General features: G+C 56.8%; 2 protein-coding genes across 5 annotated transcripts in view; both read left to right on the plus strand.

Moving 5' to 3' along the window:
- Nucleotides 1-8,714, plus strand: part of PTPRA (protein tyrosine phosphatase receptor type A) — a 117,328-nt gene extending 108,614 nt beyond the window's left edge. For all 4 annotated transcript variants that reach the window (XM_064653556.1, XM_064653554.1, XM_064653553.1 and 1 more), the window contains 11 exons: nucleotides 90-209; nucleotides 1,131-1,297; nucleotides 2,443-2,578; nucleotides 3,335-3,484; nucleotides 3,608-3,701; nucleotides 4,749-4,825; nucleotides 6,166-6,300; nucleotides 6,531-6,656; nucleotides 7,043-7,194; nucleotides 7,412-7,547; nucleotides 8,337-8,714. In XM_064653556.1, the coding sequence (XP_064509626.1) occupies nucleotides 90-209; nucleotides 1,131-1,297; nucleotides 2,443-2,578; nucleotides 3,335-3,484; nucleotides 3,608-3,701; nucleotides 4,749-4,825; nucleotides 6,166-6,300; nucleotides 6,531-6,656; nucleotides 7,043-7,194; nucleotides 7,412-7,547; nucleotides 8,337-8,411 (1,368 nt within the window). In that variant the 3' untranslated portion in view covers nucleotides 8,412-8,714. The remainder of the gene's footprint in view (nucleotides 1-89; nucleotides 210-1,130; nucleotides 1,298-2,442; nucleotides 2,579-3,334; nucleotides 3,485-3,607; nucleotides 3,702-4,748; nucleotides 4,826-6,165; nucleotides 6,301-6,530; nucleotides 6,657-7,042; nucleotides 7,195-7,411; nucleotides 7,548-8,336) is intronic.
- A 2,307-nt stretch (nucleotides 8,715-11,021) lies between these two features.
- On the plus strand, nucleotides 11,022-17,291 carry LOC135413635 (small ribosomal subunit protein mS26-like). The gene is made up of 6 exons (XM_064653575.1): nucleotides 11,022-11,086; nucleotides 11,728-11,864; nucleotides 14,680-14,857; nucleotides 16,259-16,396; nucleotides 16,653-16,776; nucleotides 17,049-17,291. Exons 2-6 carry the CDS (start codon nucleotides 11,738-11,740, stop codon nucleotides 17,178-17,180), a joined length of 699 nt encoding a protein of 232 aa, XP_064509645.1. The 5' UTR covers nucleotides 11,022-11,086; nucleotides 11,728-11,737; the 3' UTR covers nucleotides 17,181-17,291.
- The last annotated feature ends 701 nt before the right edge of the window (nucleotides 17,292-17,992 follow it).

Genomic DNA, 17,992 nt, shown 5'->3' on the forward strand with positions numbered 1-17,992 from the left:
GGAATCTCGTGCCTGTGGGCGTGTCCTGGAGACATTCCCAGGCTTGTGAGGGTCCAGAGCTCACCTGCACCTGTTTTCTCTCCCCACAGTGTAAGTGTGCCCAGTACTGGCCAGATCAGGGCTGCTGGACATACGGGAACATCCGAGTGTCCGTGGAGGACGTGACTGTCCTGGTGGATTACACCGTGCGGAAGTTCTGCATCCAACAGGTGCCAGGGCTCATCTCCCATCCCACCCCACCCCTCCCCTCTCCACGCTGGGCATCCCAAAGGTGCTGCCATGCTCCTCCAAGGTGCTGTGAGATTAAGAGTTGGGGTGAAAAGATCCCCACCATTCACTTTTAACCAGAGTATTAAGAATTTATTCCTCTTAAACACCTGGGAGCCCCTTCCCAGTGTGGCTGGTACTGAGAACAGGGAAAAGCTGATGGATGCCAAGGCTGAAATTCCATCCTGTCATACAAGTGTTGGTTCCTGCTCTCACCCACGGACACTTAATGCCTGCAAATAATCAGATTTGTCCCACAAGCCAAGACAAAATCCAGCTCTGTGTGCTTGGGTTTGATTGCTTTCCCATCTGTCACCACATTTCCTTGTCCTCCAAGGAGACTCTGGGTGGTTTGGTCGCTCTGTTTGTTTTCCTGCTGTTCTCAGAGGCAGGCAAGGAAGAGCTGGTGCCTGAACACCTGTCTGGACCCTGAGTGTGACTCTCCTGAGCCTCATCCTTCATTCCAGCAGTCTGGGCACGGCTGGTTTCCTCCTCTGCCTTAAATACAAGGATCCTGTGGGCAAAGGAGTGGGAAAGGATGGAGCAACAGCTTCTGTTTGAGCTTGTTGGGAATGAAATGTGGCAGCTGCTGCCAGGTTGGAGCTGCAGCCAGGGCCAGGCTGGCATCTTGCACCCCTCAGATGTGGGATGTGGTGCTGGGTGATTAAAATGTCACATTTTCAGAGATTAATCTGTCCCAGAGCCTGGGTCAGAGACTGATCCCAGTCCTTTCAGCTGTGGACACTGCTTCTTAAGCCATCCAGCTCCATCTCAGGGCTTTAACTTCCTGTCTGCCCTTGATTTTGGGGGAAGAAAGGGAACCTGGGGGTTTATCATTAACCTGGGTACCCGTTTCCCCTCAGGTCGGGGACGTCACGAACAAGAAGCCCCAGCGCCTGGTGACTCAGTTCCACTTCACCAGCTGGCCCGACTTCGGGGTGCCCTTCACCCCCATCGGGATGCTGAAATTCCTGAAGAAGGTGAAGACCTGCAATCCCCAGTATGCAGGAGCCATAGTGGTGCACTGCAGGTGAGTCGGGCTCACAGCTGACCTCGGTCGCCTGGAAAGCACTTCCTGTTTAAAAGGAATTTTTGTTTTCAGTCAGGACTTTTTTATTATCTTTATTCAACTTTCCCACGTTAAACGAGGATGTTCCCCATGGAAACATTCAAAAAAATGCACGTGAATGGAAGGAAATTCTTGGGATCAGTGATGATGTTGTGGTGCAGCTCATCTTGAGGGGTCATTTGGGTCAACTGGATGCTGAGTGAGCCAAGCTGAGCACCAGTGCTGGGCACTGGTGGCATCTCCCTTGGCTCTCCAGGCACAAGAGGACAGCACCCCTTGTTAGGAGAAGGCAGTACTGAGCTGACACCATGCCTGGAGCAAGGACTGTGGTCTTAGGCCTCATAGGGAGTGGTTTCAGCAAGCCTGGGGGAGCCACAGGGGCTTCCACACTTCAATATGGGGAAACCCCACAGTTAAAGGCCAAGGTGGTTATATTTACAGCCTCCCAAGTCCATCTTTCATTCTTTCTTGTGAGGCAGCTGACACAAGGGCTGCCTCTTTCCACAGTGTCTGCTGGCCTCATTCTTCTTCTCCTTAATGGTTGAGTTCCCATTAAGAGCCAAGGCCTCCCCATGGGCTCATCTTCATGTGGTGGAGGTTGAGTGGACGGAGCATCAGGCAGCTGGTAGGAACAGGCAGCCTATTAGGACTCTGGACCTTAGAGATTGTCTCATTCCACCCCTCTGCCATGGGCAGGGACACCTTCCACTAGCCCAGGTTGCTCCAAGCCCCGTCCAACCTGGCCTTGGACACTTCCAGGGATCCAGGGGCAGCCACAGCTCCTCTGAGCAACCTGTGCCAGGGCCTCACCACCCTAAAGTCCAGCTCTCTTGGAGCTCCTTTAGACACTGGAAGGGGTCTAAGGTCTCCCCTGAGCCTTCTCTTCTCCAGGCTAACACCCCCAGCTCTCCCAGCCTGTCACACACTCCGTTGCGGTCACTGGAGAAGCTGCCAAACCCGGAGTGCAGTGAACACCAGGACCTCTCCCATCTCCCAGACAGACATTGAGGTGTTTGCTCAGGGCTGGGGAGTGTCTGGCTCGCTCCTGACTGCCCTCCAAGGGCCCCTAGGCCCGCTGCCCTGACGGGCTGTCCCTTGCCTTGCAGTGCCGGGGTGGGACGCACGGGCACTTTCATCGTCATCGATGCCATGCTGGACATGATGCACGCGGAGAGGAAGGTGGATGTTTACGGCTTCGTGAGCCGGATCCGGGCTCAGCGCTGCCAGATGGTACAGACAGACGTAAGTGTGGGGCTGCCACTCTTCCTGGGCTCTGCTCTGGGGTTGGATTTCCATCATGCAACCGAAGCCTGCATGAGGGTTGAGCATCATCCCTCGTTTTCGGTGGGTGTTGTGTCAAGTGAGCCCTTTACTGGGTCCTGCCTTTTTTAATCCCCTTCCCAGAATCATGGAATCATTTAGGTTGGAAGGGTCCTTAAGGCCACTGAGTCCAACCATTCCCCCAGCACTGCCAAGGCCACCACTGACCCATGTCCTCGAGTGCCACATCCACACGGCTTTTAAATCCCTCCAGGGATGGGGACTCCAACACTGCCCTGGGCAGCTGTGCCAGGGCTGGACAATGCTTTCCATGAAGGAATTTTCCCCAGTATCCAACTTAAACCTCCCCTTGCACAACTTGAGGACATTTCCTCTCCTCCTGTCCGTTGTTCCCCGGGACCAGAGCCCAACACTCCCTAGCTCCACCCTCCTGTCAGGGAGTTGTGGAGAGCAAGAAGGTCTCCCCTGCCCCCCTGAGCCTCCTTTTCTCCAGACTTGGATAACATTTGGGGTCCCTTTAGCTTTGCCTGGTGCAGCAAATAAGGTCCCAGTCCCCATTTAGTGGCAGGAAGATTGTCCCTCACTTTCCTAGGGTCTCAGGGAGCACAGGGGGGGGTAGTGGGGTGGTGGGATTGCATCCAAGATGTGCACGGGCACCAGGATGTGCTCCCTGGGCATGGAACAGGGGCTGACAGCTTCTCCCTGCAACCCTTGCAGATGCAGTATGTGTTTATATACCAAGCACTTCTGGAGCACTATCTCTACGGTGACACGGAGCTGGAGGTGACCTCCTTAGAGATCCACCTCCAGAAGATCTACAACAAAGTGCCAGGGACCAGCAGCAACGGGCTGGAAGAGGAGTTTAAGGTGAGTGTGACTGTTGTCCTGATGGGAGCCAGTGGGATGGTGCTGGACCACAGGGACCAGCACGTGTTTGCCTGGCTCTGGGTGGCTCTAAAACCTGCCTCTGCTCTGCTCCTTCCCCTGCAGAAGCTCACTTCAATCAAAATCCAGAACGACAAGATGAGAACGGGCAACTTGCCAGCAAACATGAAGAAGAACAGGGTGCTTCAGATAATTCCATGTAAGGCTGGTTTGTCTGCGTGTCCAGTGGGTGTGGGGACAGGAGTCAGGCTGGAGAAACGGGGCAACAGGGACCTCATGATGTTCCTCAAGGAAAAGTGCCAAGTCCTGCCCCCAGAGAGGAGCAACCCCAGGCACCAGTTTGTGCTGGGGCGACCCTGCTGGGAAGGAGCTTGGCAGGAAAGGACCTGGGGGTCCTGGTGGACACCAACCTGACCCTGAGCCAGCAACGAGCCCTTGTGACAAAGGACAGTGGTGTCCTGGGCTGTGAGAGACACAGCAGTGCCAGCAGGTCGAGGGAGGGGGGTCCTGTCCCTCTGCCCAGCACTGGTGAGGCCACACCAGGAGCACTGGGTCCAGTTCTGGCTCCCCAGTACCAGAGGGACAGGGACAGACTGGAGAGAGCCCAGGGAAGGCACTGGAGCACCTCTGCTGTGAGGAAAGGCTGAGGGAGCTGGGACAGCTCAGCCTGGAGAAGAGAAGGCTCCAGGGGTCTCATCAAAGTCCATCAACACCTGCAGGGAGGGTACAGAGAGGATGGAGCCAGGCTCTTCCCCAGCGGTGCCCAGTGACAGGACAAAGGGCAATGGGCACACACTGAGACACAGGAGGGTCCCTCTGAACGTCAGGGAGCACGTTTTGACTGTGAGAATGACCAAGCACTGGCACAGGTTGCCCAGGGAGGTTGAGGAGTCTCCATCCTTGGAGATACCCAAGATTTGTGTGGACAGATGGGCAACCAGCTGTGTGTGGCCCTGCCAGCTGGTTTCTGCTGCCAAGGCTTTCTGCCTTGAGGGGAAAGGAGTACCAAAGCTGAGCAGGTCCTTCTGGAGTGCTCAGCATCCCCTTCTCCTTCCCCAAACCAGGGCATGGCAGAGGGTGGAGCTGACTGTCCTTGTCCCAGTCAGGTGCTGTAAGCACAGGGCTCCCCTTCCCTTATCTCTGTCTCCCACTTAGCCCTCGGTGACTTCTCAGCTAAAGGTTGGTTATCCAGGAGTTGTGATTTGAAGGAGTTCCCCAAATCTCAGATCATTTTGTTCTCTTTCAGATGAGTTCAACCGAGTAATCATTCCAGTGAAGAGAGGTGAAGAGAACACAGACTACGTAAACGCTTCCTTCATTGACGTGAGTCTTCTTTACTCCCCTCTCCATCTTCTCCTAGTGGAAACTTCACCTCAGGCTGCTTCCTGGGGGAAGGATTTGTCCCAAACACTCCTTCTCTGAGTTTCATAAGGCTCCTTCCACTTGACTTTGCTTTTGTGTTACCGGATGGTGCTGGTTTCTGTCTCCAAGAAACCCCTCAGTATTCCCAGCTCCTCGTGTCCCACGGCTGGTGGGAGCAGAGAGCTGGAGCCTGAGCAGAGCCTCCAAGTCCTGGGCTCACTTCTGCACCTCTGGGCTCTGCTGATGGCTGTGGAGAAGTGTATCCACGCACGTATCCACGGAAATGATACAGCACTGGTCATTTGGTCAGAAAACATCCGCTAGATTAGGTAATGGAGCAATACACGATCCCAAAACCCTTGAGGAGAACCAGGTCAATCCCATTATACCTGTCTGGGTGATGGGAGGAGGGGAGGCAGAGAGGTTAAGTGCTTTCCTCACTCTGGGAAGGAGGTAAGTGATTGCACATCCTTTTCTCCTGAGCAATCCTGGAGGCTCCAGGGAGACAGCTCAGATGAATATTTATCTTCATGCAGTGCTGGCCAAGTGACAGACCCTGCTCTTTCCCAGCCCAATTTCTACTTTCATCTCCTAATGGCAGGGGTTTTTTTTTCTCCCAAAAGGCAATCACTGCCATGGGTTGATCCACTAAAACCAGTTTATTCCCAGTTCTAACTTCCCCAATTAATTGCTCCCTGAAATCTCCTCTGCTGCATCCCTGCGGGTGGCTCTGGCTGCGGGAACAGCTGCCTTGTTGTGCCTCCAGAGCAGAAAGCTTCCAAAACACATAAGCAATTTTGGTTGAGGATTCAATTTCCTGCCTCTGCTGAACTTTGCTTCAATGACAAACTCCAAATGACGAAGCATCTTTAGTCACAGTCTGCAGTGAGGGCACAGGGGAACATCAGAGGGGATTGGAAACAGAAACACTTTGTGGCTGTGGAAGAGCCAGAGTCACCCAGACTTCCTGCTGGTTTCCATAGGTCATAGAACGGTTTGGGTTGGAAGGGACCTTAAAGATCATCTAGTTCCTTTTAGTTTTGCTTACTTCTTCCAAAAATTCCCCAGTAAAAATCATACCTGAATACCTGGAGCTTAGGCAAGGCACTCAGAGTTTGCAATATTGCTTAAGCTTGCTGGAAACCCAAATCATTCTTCCCTGAATGGATAAAGTAGGGCATGTGTAGGGGATATGATCCTCCCTCAACTTGGCAACCCAATCATGTCCAAAAGCATTCCTCCTGCTGCTCCTGGCATCCAGGTGCTTCCAGTTCACCACTAACCCTGTTCCCGAATTTCAGGGTTATCGCCAGAAGGATTCCTACATCGCCAGCCAAGGGCCGCTGCAGCACACGATAGAGGACTTCTGGAGGATGATCTGGGAGTGGAAATCCTGCTCCATAGTGATGCTAACAGAGCTGGAGGAGAGAGGCCAGGTAAGCTCCCAGGAACAGCTGCATCAAACACCAGCAAAATAAAGAAGTGGCAGGGGGTTGGAATGAGATGGTCTTTAAGGTCCCTTCCAACCCAAACCAGTCTGTGATTCTGGGAGTCTGGGATCCCACCTGGTTTTGGGCAGCTGCAGGCCCCAGAAGACTCCTCTGTCCAATCCCTTTGGAAAAATACGGGGTGCTCACCCTGTCTTCCCCCTGTGATGCTTCCTCAGGAGAAGTGTGCCCAGTACTGGCCGTCTGACGGCTCCGTGTCCTACGGAGACATCACTGTGGAGCTGAAGAAAGAGGAGGAGTGTGAGAGCTACACGGTGCGGGACCTGCTGGTGACAAACACCAGGGTGAGAGTCTGGATCCTGTCCTGGGGAGCTCTGGGTGCTCCTGGGTTTGACTGCCATGAGCCCTTGCTGGCGTTTCTTCCGCTCCATCATCACCCCGTCATCCCAAAGGGGTGATGACACCCCTGAGAGTTCCTATCCTGCCCTCTGCCCTGCTGCCACTCAGCAGCCCTCACCCTCCTCCACCTCATCCCTCTTCCCACCTGGACCCGGCCTCCCTCCTGCTCCCCATTCCCCACACCTGCCCTGCTCCGTGCCACGGGAATGCCACCCTTCTGCCAGCAGCTTTCCCCCACATGGATGGTTCTCCCAAAGCCCCGAGCTGGTGGGTTCCTTGGTGCAGATCTCCCACCAACTGTGCCTGACCTCGAGCTGTGCTCTCCCACCAGGAAAACAAGAGCCGGCAGATCCGGCAGTTCCATTTCCACGGCTGGCCAGAAGTCGGGATCCCCGGGGACGGGAAGGGGATGATCAACATCATTGCAGCGGTGCAGAAGCAGCAGCAGCAGTCTGGCAACCACCCCATCACTGTGCACTGCAGGTAAAGTGCTGGAGCAGCTTGGACACCCCTCCAAAGGGACCAGGAGCTTGGGAGATGGTCAGAGCCCCAAAGCACGTCCTGGATATACTGGGAGAGGCTGGGGCAGCACCATTGGCTCTGCCAGTTCTCCGGCGCTTCCCCTACGGATTGTGCCCTGAGCAAAGCCAACAGGGTCAGGACAGGCGTTTTCCTTCACCTTCTGGTTTTTCTTTCCCAGTGCTGGAGCAGGAAGAACGGGCACCTTCTGTGCGCTGAGCACTGTCCTGGAGAGAGTGAAGGCAGAGGCGATCCTGGACGTCTTTCAGACAGTGAAGAGTTTAAGACTACAGAGGCCACACATGGTGCAGACACTGGTAAGGGCCTCCTGCCACATCAAAACCTCAGCAAGGGTGGGCTGGGGGCTCAGTGTTGAGCAGAAACCTCCCTGGTTCAAGGTTTTCCCTCTCCATGAGGGAAGTTGTGGATTCCCCATCCCTGGAAGTGTCCAAGGCCAGGTCGGACAGGGCTCTGAGCAACCTGGTCTAGTGGGAGGGTGTCCCTGCCCATGGCAGGGAGTTGGAGATGGTCTTTACGGTCCTTTCCAACCCAATCCATTCTAGGATTCCATGATTCTATGGAGATGTGCCAGGGGGTGTCTGCCCTTCCTCTTGTTAAGGCATCTGGAAGATGATGCTGAAGGCATCAAGCGCCTTTTGAGCACTAAGAGGAGCTGTAGGAGCCTCGTTGGAGACACCCCTAACCACAGTCCCATATTTACGGGCTCCAGGAACCTGGAACACTGTCCTGGAGTGGCTGTGGCACAGGCTTGGGCACACAGGGAGGGTTGGAGCAGGCAGGGCTGGATGAGGTCTTGCCAGAGGGGTTTGCAAGGATGATCAGGGATGTGGGAAAAAACTCTTTTGGGGTCAAAATAGGACTTGAGAGAGGAAGCAGAAAGCAGAGAGTTTCTTTTGCTGTTGGCACCTCAGCAAGGAGGATGGGTTTGGGGGGTCACAAAGGAGGTGGGAACCTCACGGGTGGGAATCCAGCTGAGGACACCTGGCCATGCGTGGTCCCAGCTTGCCAAAGAGCACGAAGCTTCAAATGATGTCTGAGATGTGGATTTTCCTGGCCTAACACCATTCTCTCCCCGAATCCCACAGGAACAGTACGAATTCTGCTACAAGGTGGTGCAGGAATACATCGACGCCTTCTCAGACTACGCCAACTTCAAGTGAAGAAAAAAACAACAAAACAAAAACCAGGAACAAAAATCCACACACAACCCCAAACAAATGACAGAAGAGTTGCCTTCTTTAATATTTTGTAATATTCTGTTTGTTAATATACCCCTCCCCCCAAAAAAAAAAACCACAAACAAAAAACCTATGTGTATATATCTTAACTGTTTTAGAGGTTGGTACCATAAGCTTCATATTAGCTGGAGATTTTATATGTAGCAAAGTGTTAGTGCAGATACTGTTGGCTCCTTTTTTTCCAATGTTTTATTGGGGAATTAAATAGCGTGATGTTTGGATTAATATTGTCACACCATCTCTCTTCTGGAGAGTTGATACAGGCTGTTATTTTCTTTGTAAATCTTTTTTTTTTTTTTTTTTTCTTGAGGGAGTAAAGCCTTTTTTTTAAAAAAAAAAAAAAAAGAAAAAGAAGAAAAACATATATATCCTGGATCTCATCTGAAAACAAAACCCAATCCCCCACAACCCCACCAGCACAAGCTTTTCCAAACCTGCAGGGAAATGGTTTCACATTTTTCTGCTGGTCAGCTCTTAAAAAAAAAAAGGAGAAAAAAAAAAGAAAAAAGCTTATTCTGTGTGTGTGTATATATATAAATATCCTTATTTTTGTATGAAAAGCCAAAAAGTTTCCTCCTTCAGGGTCAGGCCATGATGTGCTGCTGGTTTAGAAACTAACAGCCACAGTAGTACCCAAATGTTGGGATTTCAACCCAAAAAAAAAGCAAACGCCAGAAAAACAAAAGAATTTTTGCTCCTTGAAGGAAAGGCCTGTGAGTTTGGGGCCAGATTTTAGACCAGGAATTGGGGCTGGAATGGGACCAGGTGAGCTCCATCCCCAGGTGCTGGAGGGGCTGTCAGATTATTTCTCCTGGTATCCCAAGAGATTATGGAAACATGGAATGGTTTGGGTGTGGGTTGGAAGGGACCTTAAAGACCATCCAGTTCCAGCCCTCTGCCATGGGCAGGGACATCTTCCAGTAGCCCAGGTTGCTCCAAGCCCTGTCCAACCTGGCCTTGGACACTTCCAGGGATCCAGGGGCAGCCACAGCTCCTCTGAGCAACCTGTGCCAGGGCCTCACAGTCAAAAATTTTCCTAATATCCAGTATAAACCTGCCCTCTTTCAAGAAGAGTCCAGAGAGTCAAGAAAAGTCCTGAGGACTAGGGGTACAGCACTTCTATATTAAAAAACCAGGTTAATTTGAGGTTATTTTTTTGTGTTAAAAAGGGGTGTCTGGGGAAACACCTTCCTTTTTTTTCCTCCTGCAGTCAGGGGCACCGTGCCCAGGTTAGCTGGGGGAGCTCCATCGCCTCTGCAGGCACTGGGAGAACTGGTTTGGAGTGGAAGCTTCCCCTGAAGGATTTGGCTGGACTCCCAAAACAGTGACAGGGAGCACAGGGTGGGTGGCAGGGCCCAGGAATGGTGACAGCCTTGCCCCGAGATACCCCAGGACTCGGGGGATGGGGTTGAAATGTAGGAAAACATGGGAAAAAAACAGCCCATGAGCCAGAGTATCCAAGTTTTCCAGCTTTTACATCCAGGCAGGGTTCACAGGGGAGGTTGGTGGAGGCACACAGGCAGGGGGACCCCTCCAGCAATCAAAATACCCCCAGCAACCCAAAACACGCCCCAGAACTTGCCCTGCTCCATCACCTCGTACCCCCTCATGAACCCCAGTTTCATCCCATTGCTGATCAACTCCAGCTCCTGAATTTGGGAGACTTTGGGCCAAAGCTGCCAGTGACACTCAGAAATAAATGTGGTGACCTCAAAAGAAAAGAGGTCCCTCCTGGGAGAGGGGGGCTGCACTCATCCCCCCTGCATTCTCCACACAGGGACTACCCCAACAAGTCCTTCCATCCCACTACCCAGTGGATTCTGGATGCTTCCTGCTGCTAGTAATGAGGTTTTTCCCCTTTTTTTTCTTCATTTTTAAGATCTCTGGATGGATAGGGCAAATTTTGGGATCTGGGGAGCTGCCGTGACCTTTCACCACAGCATCTGCCCTGGCCCCATCCTGCATCCAACTGCAAATAGCAGAGACATGAGCAGCTGTCAGAGATAATCCAGGGCCAGATCCTGCCTAAATCCCCTTCCTGGGCTCCATGGCATCCTTGGAACTGGGAGCATTGGGCTGCATGGCCATTGCCAGAATCCAGCCTGGATTTGGGGGTGATGAGCCTGAAATGGGGGGACAACTGGGGAAATTGGGGCTGGGATGGGGGAAACTGATGCACAGAGGATTTACTCCCCTCCCTTCTCCAAGAGCATCCTGGGGGCTGCAAAGGAACCATCCGGGCCGGATCCACCCCTTTCCCATCGGGAAATGAGCCCATTCTGGGGGGACCCCACCCTGAGTGATGAGCTGCACCGGGGAGCAGTGTTCAGACCTCTCCAAAAAAGGGGTGTCAGGTGCTGTCCTGCAGGGCCAGGGGGGTTTGGGAAGGAGGAGGTGTTGGACACTGGCACGGGGAGGACGATGCCATCCCTTGGTCCCCGGGGGAGCAGTGGCCGGGCCGACGTCACTGTCACCGAGCCCTTCAAATAGCGGTGCCTGCCTGGGCAGCCACTGCTCCGGCCACTGCTCCAGCCACTGCTCTGGTCACCACTCCAGCCACTGGTCACTACTCCAGCCACCGGCACCTGCCCAGCCAGGTGAGGCTGCCCCGGCCCTGGGAGGGGGGTTCACCCCGGGGTGGGTGGTCCTGCTCACCCCTAATCAGACCCCAATAGCACCCATGGGGGGGTGTCCATGCTGGACCCGAATCCCAGCAGCACCACGGGGTGCCAAGCCCCCCTGGCTTCTCCAGCCCCAAAGAGCACCCATGGGGGCTCATTCCCTCTGGATCTCCATCCCCACACCCACCCCAGGGAGCACCCATGGGTGCTCATTCCCTCCAGATTTCCATCCCAAACCCAGTCCAAAAAGATGTTGGATCATCCCCTCTGATCTCCATCCCAAGACACGTCCATGGGTGCTCACCCTTTCCACATCTCTACCCCCAAACCCACCCCAGGCAGCACCCGTGGATGCTCATCCCCTTTGGATCTCCATCCCAAACCCACCCCAAAGAGATGCTGGGCCATCCTTTTCACTCTTCCATCCCAAACCACCACCCCCCGAAGTACTCACCCCCTCCTCCCACACAACCCCTGGGGTTCCCATCTTTGCAGGACCCAAACCACCCCATGGGGGCTCATCCCTCCACCCCTCCCAAGCCCCCTCGCCCTCCGCAGCCCTCCGGGGTGCCCCCGGGGCGGGTGCCGGTGGGACAGGGCCCCCTGTGCCCCCGCAGCCCCCCGGCCATGGCTCCCCGCGGGTCGCTGCTGCTGCTGGCGCTGCTGGTGCTGAGCTGTGCCCTGCCCCGCGCCCCCGCCCAGCACTGGTCCCACGGCTGGTACCCGGGGGGCAAGCGGGACCTCCGGACCCCCCCGAACCTCCAGGTAGGGTGTGTCTCCCGGTTCGTCCCCCTCCAAGTCTTTTCCTATCCCATGGGGGTGATTTCCGCCCCTCCAAAAGTGATCCCGTGTCACCCTGCCCTGGAGTCGTCACCCTGCCCAAGGTTTGTAACCCAGCCCCCGGGGTAAAACACCCCGCTCCTAGGCTTACAGTCCCCCAGGATTATCCTCCCTGGATTATTCCCCCTCACAACTACGCCCCCCTCCCGCGATTATCTCCTCTCCGAGTTCTTGGATTTATCCCCCCTGCAGTCACCTCTCCCACCCAATTATCTCCTCTAGGGTTTATATCCCCCTGTCGCCTCAGATTTACACTCCCTCCCCCCAAGGATTTATCCCACCCCCCCATAATATCCCCCCGGGGCTTCACTTCCCCAAATCATTCTCCACCCATTATCCCCCCTTCTGATTATCCCCCCTCCCACAATTATCTCTCCCCCCAAATTGCCCCCCCTCGCAGTATCCTCCACCCCCAGATTACACCTCTCCGTGTGTTCCCTCTCCTCCGGAATTATCATCCCTGGGGGGGGTTATAATTCCCCCTTTCCCAATTATCCCTCCCCCAGAATTAACTCCCTCCGGGTTATCTCCCCCATAGAGCTACCCCCTCCCATATTATCCCCCCCGGGTTACGCTTCCCCAAATCATCCTCCCTGGATTATTCCCTCTCCTCGGATTATCCTTCCTGGGTTACACTTCCCCAGATTATCCCCCCTGGATTATTCCTCCCTGGGATTATCGCCCCCCCTCCCCATTTTCTCCTCCCCCCGAATTACCCTCCCACGTTACCCTCTCGCAGATTATCCACCCTGGAATTTCCCCCCCCGGGATTAACCACCGCCGGGGGTGATGCCCCCTTTTTCCCCTCATCCCGGAGGTCCCCTCTCTCCCCTTCCCACGGTCGCTGTCCCGCAGGTCCCGGCCCCTCTCGGGCGCTGCCGCCCTCCTCCGTGTCCCCCCCGTCGGGAGGATCCGCTGCCGGTGAGCGGGGCCGGGGCTGGGGGGGCTCGGGGGGACCGGGGGGGTCCCCGGGACCGGGACTGACCGATCCCCCTCCCGCAGGGGCCCGCGCTACTCCCCTGACCGGACCCACCGATCCACGCGGGAGCGAACCGGGACCCCCCCGTGGGGAATAAAGGGGCTGGGGGGACCTGTGCGGAGTGATGGTGCTCGGGGGACAGTGTTTGGTGTGGCGGTGTGATGGGGGGACAAGTGTGCGTGGGGTGGGATGTGTCCCGTGGGGGATGTCGTGTCCCGTGGGGGATGTCGTGTCCCGTGGGGGCTGTGTCTCCCGTGGGGGATGTGTCCCATGAAGGGACGGGTGTGCGATGAGAGGGGGTTGTCTCTCGTGGGGGGGGTGTCTATGTGCCGTGGCGATAACGAGTGTCCCGTGGGAGCTGTCGTGTCCTGTGGGGATGCTCCGTCACGGGGAGGTGCCGCATCCCCACGCGGGGAATTCGTGTCCCGTGAGGGGCCGTGTCTCGTGTGTGTGTGTGTGTGTGCAATAAGAGGGGGTTGGGTCTCTTGGGAGGGCTGTGTCCCGTGGGGGTGCCGTGTCCCACGGGAGGTGTTCCTTTCCCGTGGGTGCCCGTGTCCCACAGGTGTCCCTGTCCCCTGGGGGAGTGTCCGCGTCCTGAGGGAGTGGGGTCCGTGTTCCCCGGGGGTGGCCGTGTCCAGTCAGGATCACTGTCCCACGGGGGTCTCTGTGTCCCGTGGAGTGGGTGCATATCCCGCGGGGGTGTCCTTGTCGCTCGGGTATCCATGTCCAGTGTGGGGGCGTCCGTGTCCCCCCGGTATCTGTGTCCCACGGGGGAGTCGGTGTCCCGTGGGGGTGTCCCTGCTCCACGCGTGTCCCTGTGTCGTGGAGGTCCCTGTCCCTGTCATGTCCCGTGTATGTCCATGTCCCCCACGTATCTCTGTCCCACGGAGGGTGTCAGTGTCCCGTGGGGTGTCCGTGCTCCACGAGTGTCATATCCCACAGGTATGTGTCCCGTGGGGGTGTCGGTGCCCCGTGGGGATTTCCCTGCTCCACGTGTGCCCCTGTGCCGTGGAGGTCCCTGTCCCACGGGTGTCATGTCCCATGTATGTCCATGTCCCCTGCGTATCTCTGTCCCACGGAAGGTGTCCGTGTCCCGTGGGGATTTCCCTGCTCCACCAGTGTCCCTGTCCCGTGGATGCCCATGTCCTTCGGGTGTCATGTCCCGTGGGGGTGCCCCTGTCCCGTGGATGTCCCTGCTCCACATGTGTCCCTGCTCCACGGGTGTCCCTGTCCCTCGGGTGCCATGTCCCTTGGGTGCCCGTGGGTACCCATGTCCCCTGTGGAGGTGTCTCTGTCCCGTGAGGGTCCGTGTCCCACGGGTATGCATTCCTTGTCCCGTGAGGGTCCGTGTCCCACGGGTATCCGTTCCCTGTCCCGTGAAGGTCCGTGTCCCACGGGTATGCATTCCTTGTCCCGTGAGGGTCCGTGTCCCACGGGTATGCATTCCTTGTCCCGTGAGGGTCCGTGTCCCACGGGTATGCATTCCTTGTCCCGTGAAGGTCCGTGTCCCACGGGTTTCCATTCCCTGTCCCGTGAGGGCCCGTGTCCGTGTGTCCCGCCCTCCCCGCACTCCATTTCCCGCCAGGCCCCGCTCCCTCCGTCCCGCCCTTCCCGGGCCGTCACTGCCGCTGTGTCCCCGCCATGCTGCGGGCGCTCAGCCGCTGCCGACTGGGCTCCGTCCCGGTCCCGGTGCCGGTCCTGCCGCTGGGACCCGGACCGGGACCGGGACTGGGACACGGCCCCTGCCCCGGGCTGTGCCCCGGGTGGTCCCCGCGGGTGGTGCCGGCGCGGGGCCGCAAGAGCCGCCACGACCCCCCGGCCAAGTCCAAGGCAGGGCGGCTGAAGCTGCCGCCGCCCGTGGACCCCGAGGAGCTGCTGGTGGTGCTGGAGCGGTACCGGCAGCACCGCCTGGTGCTCGGAGCTCTCCGGTACCGGGGGTCGGGGTGCTGGGGGGCGATCGGGGCAGGGGGGTGGGCGTGGGGTGGTGGGGCAGGGCGGGGTTGGGGGGCTGGATGTGGTTCTGGGTATCGGCGGGGGGCTGATGTGGGGGGGCTGGATGTGGTTCTGAGTATGGGCAGCGGGGTGATGTGGGGGGGCTGGATGTGGTTCTGGGTATCGGCGGGGGGCTGATGTGGGGGGGCTGGATGTGGTTCTGAGTATGGGCAGGGGGGTGATGTGGGGCCCGGGAGGGTTTGGAGGGGCTGGATGTGGCGCTGGGTATGGGGCTGGGTATGAGGCAGGGACCTGGGTATGGGGCTGGGGGTCTGGGGAAGGATTGGAGGGGCTGGATGTGGCTCTGAGTATGGGACTGGGGATGGGGCAGGGGGCTGGGGATGGGACTGGGGGGCTGATGTGGGGCAGGGGAAGGCTTGGGGGGCTGGCTGTGGCTCTGGGTGTGGGGCTGGTTATGAGGCTATGGGGCTGCTGTGGGGCAAGGGAGGGCTTGGGGAGGCTGGATTTGGGTCTGGGTAAGGGACTGGGGATGGGGGCTGGTTATGGGGTTTTAAGACAGGGGAAGGTTTGGGCTGGGGATGGGACAGGGGTCTGTGTATGGGGCTGGGGGGCTGATGTGGGGCTGGGGAAAGTTTGAGGGGGCTGCATGTGACTCTGGGTATGGGGCTGCTATGGGACAAGGTAGGGTTTGGGAGGCTGGCTGTGGCTCTGGGTAAGACATAGGGTATGGGGCAGGGGGCTGGTTATGGGATTGTAGGATAGGGGAAAGTTTGGGGGCTGTGGCTATGGCTCTGGGTATGGAGCTGGTGTGGGTCAGGGGCCTGGTGATGGGGCTGAACGCTGAGTATAGGGCTGTGGGGTTTCTGTGGGAGGTTGGAGAGCTGGATTTGGGGCAGGGGGCTGGGTATGGGACATCTGTAGGGTTGAAGAGCTGACTGGACAGTGGGACTGGCTGTAAGGGCAGGGGACTGGGCAGGGGGATATGGAGTTGCTTTGGGGCAGGGGAGGGTTGGGGGTCTGGCTGTGGCCCTGGGTATGGGGCAGGGGGCTGGATATGGGGCTCAGGGGTTGTTGTGGGGCAGGGGAAGGTTGGGATTGTGGCCATTTGGAGCTGCTGTGAGGCAGAGGGCAGGTTGCGGGGCAGGAGTGGGTTGGGGGATCTGGGCTACTTTGGAACAGAGACAAATAGACTCAGGATACTCTGGGGTAGGAAAAGGATGTGGTAGTGGGACTGGGACCAGTGTAGGGCAGGAGAGAGTCAGGATGGTGGGACTGGGACCGCTGTGGGACAAGGTGGTGGGGCTGGCTCTGCTGTGGAAACCCTCAGTGCTCCCAGCCGCAGGCAGGGGCTCAGTGCCCTCCACTCCTCCCTGCAGGGCCGAGTTCAGGGCCGAGGTGCTGCAGAAGAAGCGGGAGGAGCGTCTGGGTGGGGAGAACTCCGCGGAGCTGCTGGAGGAGCACCGGCGCCTGATGGCCTGGAATGATGAGGAGAATGCCCGGCAGCGGGCACGAAGGTCAGCGGGATCCACTGCCCTGCATGGCTTTGGCTTCTGCTTGTGCAGATCTAACCTCAGTTAGAGCCAGGCTTCATTTTTATGAAGACCCTTGACCTATATCTTGACCTTTTTTAATAAATCTGCCATCGCAGCGTTTCCTGCGCCTCTTGAGGCTGAGGGGCAAGTTAAGGGGCTCTGGGCAGCTTCCTGCTCTCCTGAGGGTGGGAGTGTCACCTCGTTCATCAGGTTTTTTGGTTTCCTTTCTGTCTGGCAGAGAGGAGAGACTCAGGAAAGAAGCAGAGGAAGAGAAGAGGAGGAAGTTGGAGGTCGCAGAGAAGCAGGCCAGGAAAATGGAGGCTTTCATGAAGGAGAAGGAGCAGGAGGTTCTCCAGCTGCAGGTAAGAGCAGCTGGTGCCTCCTGGGGAACAAGCTGCCAGCAGCCCCTGCGAGGGATTTGCTGACAGCCCGTGGGAGCCATGTGGAAGCCGTGGGCTTGTTTTCCAGAGATCTTTCACTTGGGAGAGTGTGTAGCTGGTAGCAAGGTGTTGGCGCCTTCCAGGGGTGCTGACAGCGCGTGGATGGGAGAGAGGCCGAGCGAGAGCTCTGGGAACGGGGTGGAATAATCCCTAGGGATAATCCTGAGGGGGTATAATGCTTGTCCTTGGTTCAGGAGGAAGCCAAAAGCTTCATCACCCCCGAGAACCTGGACGCGCGGATCGAGGAGTGCCTGGACAACCCGCGCAACTACAACTTCGCCATCGACAAGGACGGGCGGGTCGTCAAGCGCACGGTGCTGTCGTAGCAGCCCCAGGAGGGGGCTCCTGGCCTGCTTTTGTGCCCAGAGCCTCCTCCCCAGAAGACCTGGAGTTCTTCTTTTTAATGTATAAATTGGCCACGGAAGTGGTGGAGAAAGGCTGCGGGGTCTGGCTGTGCTGCTTCCGAAGGGCGAACGCCGGCGGGAAGGGGGGCGAGGGGGAAACTCGGGCTTGTTGGAGGCTCCAGCTCCCTGGCTCAGCCCTGTGTGGCTGTTGCTGTGCCTGTGATTCCACCTCCCACGTGTTTGGATCCCTCCTGCCTTCACACACAGCATGTGGGGAGAGAAGCAGGAGCAGTCAGGAGGCAGATCTTGGCTCTCAGCTCCATGCTGTCAGCCCCTCTGGATGCTTCCGAAGGGAAATGAGGGCTGAATGGATTTTTATAGAACACTGGCCCTCCTCTTTTTTTGTTGTTGGGTGAAAGAATTAATTATTCCTCCTGATTTCTGCTGGGCTGGAGGGACCTGTCATCCCTGGTCACGCTTTGAACCCTCCTTTGCACATCCCTTGGTGTGGCTGAATGAGAAAATATGTCTGGATGATCTGGAATTTTTGGTGTCTCCTTATTCCCTACCTTCAACCTTATTTTACTCATCACCTGGGGTTGAAGACGTGGATCAAACTGTAATGACTCCGGGTGTTCTGGGTTGTTGGGGTCTTGCAGACTCTCAGCTTTGCCCTAAAACTTTTTAGGTTCAGCCAGAGCCCAGACTGACTGACCACAGGTCCCTCTGCCCTCCCTTCCTCAGATAATTGACGTGAAATCCTCGCTTTTTACCTCCACTTTTCCTAAAAACGT

The sequence above is a fragment of the Pseudopipra pipra genome, chromosome 4 (assembly GCF_036250125.1).
Source record: "Pseudopipra pipra isolate bDixPip1 chromosome 4, bDixPip1.hap1, whole genome shotgun sequence".
In the NCBI taxonomy this organism is placed as follows: domain Eukaryota; kingdom Metazoa; phylum Chordata; class Aves; order Passeriformes; family Pipridae; genus Pseudopipra; species Pseudopipra pipra.

What these genes read in the sequence shown, in the direction of transcription:
- LOC135413635 (XM_064653575.1), top strand. Translation starts at nt 11,738, where the DNA reads ATGGCTCCCCGCGGGTCGCTGCTGCTGCTGGCGCTGCTGGTGCTGAGC. An exon ending in GCGGGACCTCCGGACCCCCC is followed by an intron (nt 11,865 to 14,679) that starts CGAACCTCCAGG and finishes GCCCCTGCCCCG; the next exon opens with GGCTGTGCCCCGGGTGGTCC. An exon ending in AGGAGGTTCTCCAGCTGCAG is followed by an intron (nt 16,777 to 17,048) that starts GTAAGAGCAGCT and finishes TCCTTGGTTCAG; the next exon opens with GAGGAAGCCAAAAGCTTCAT.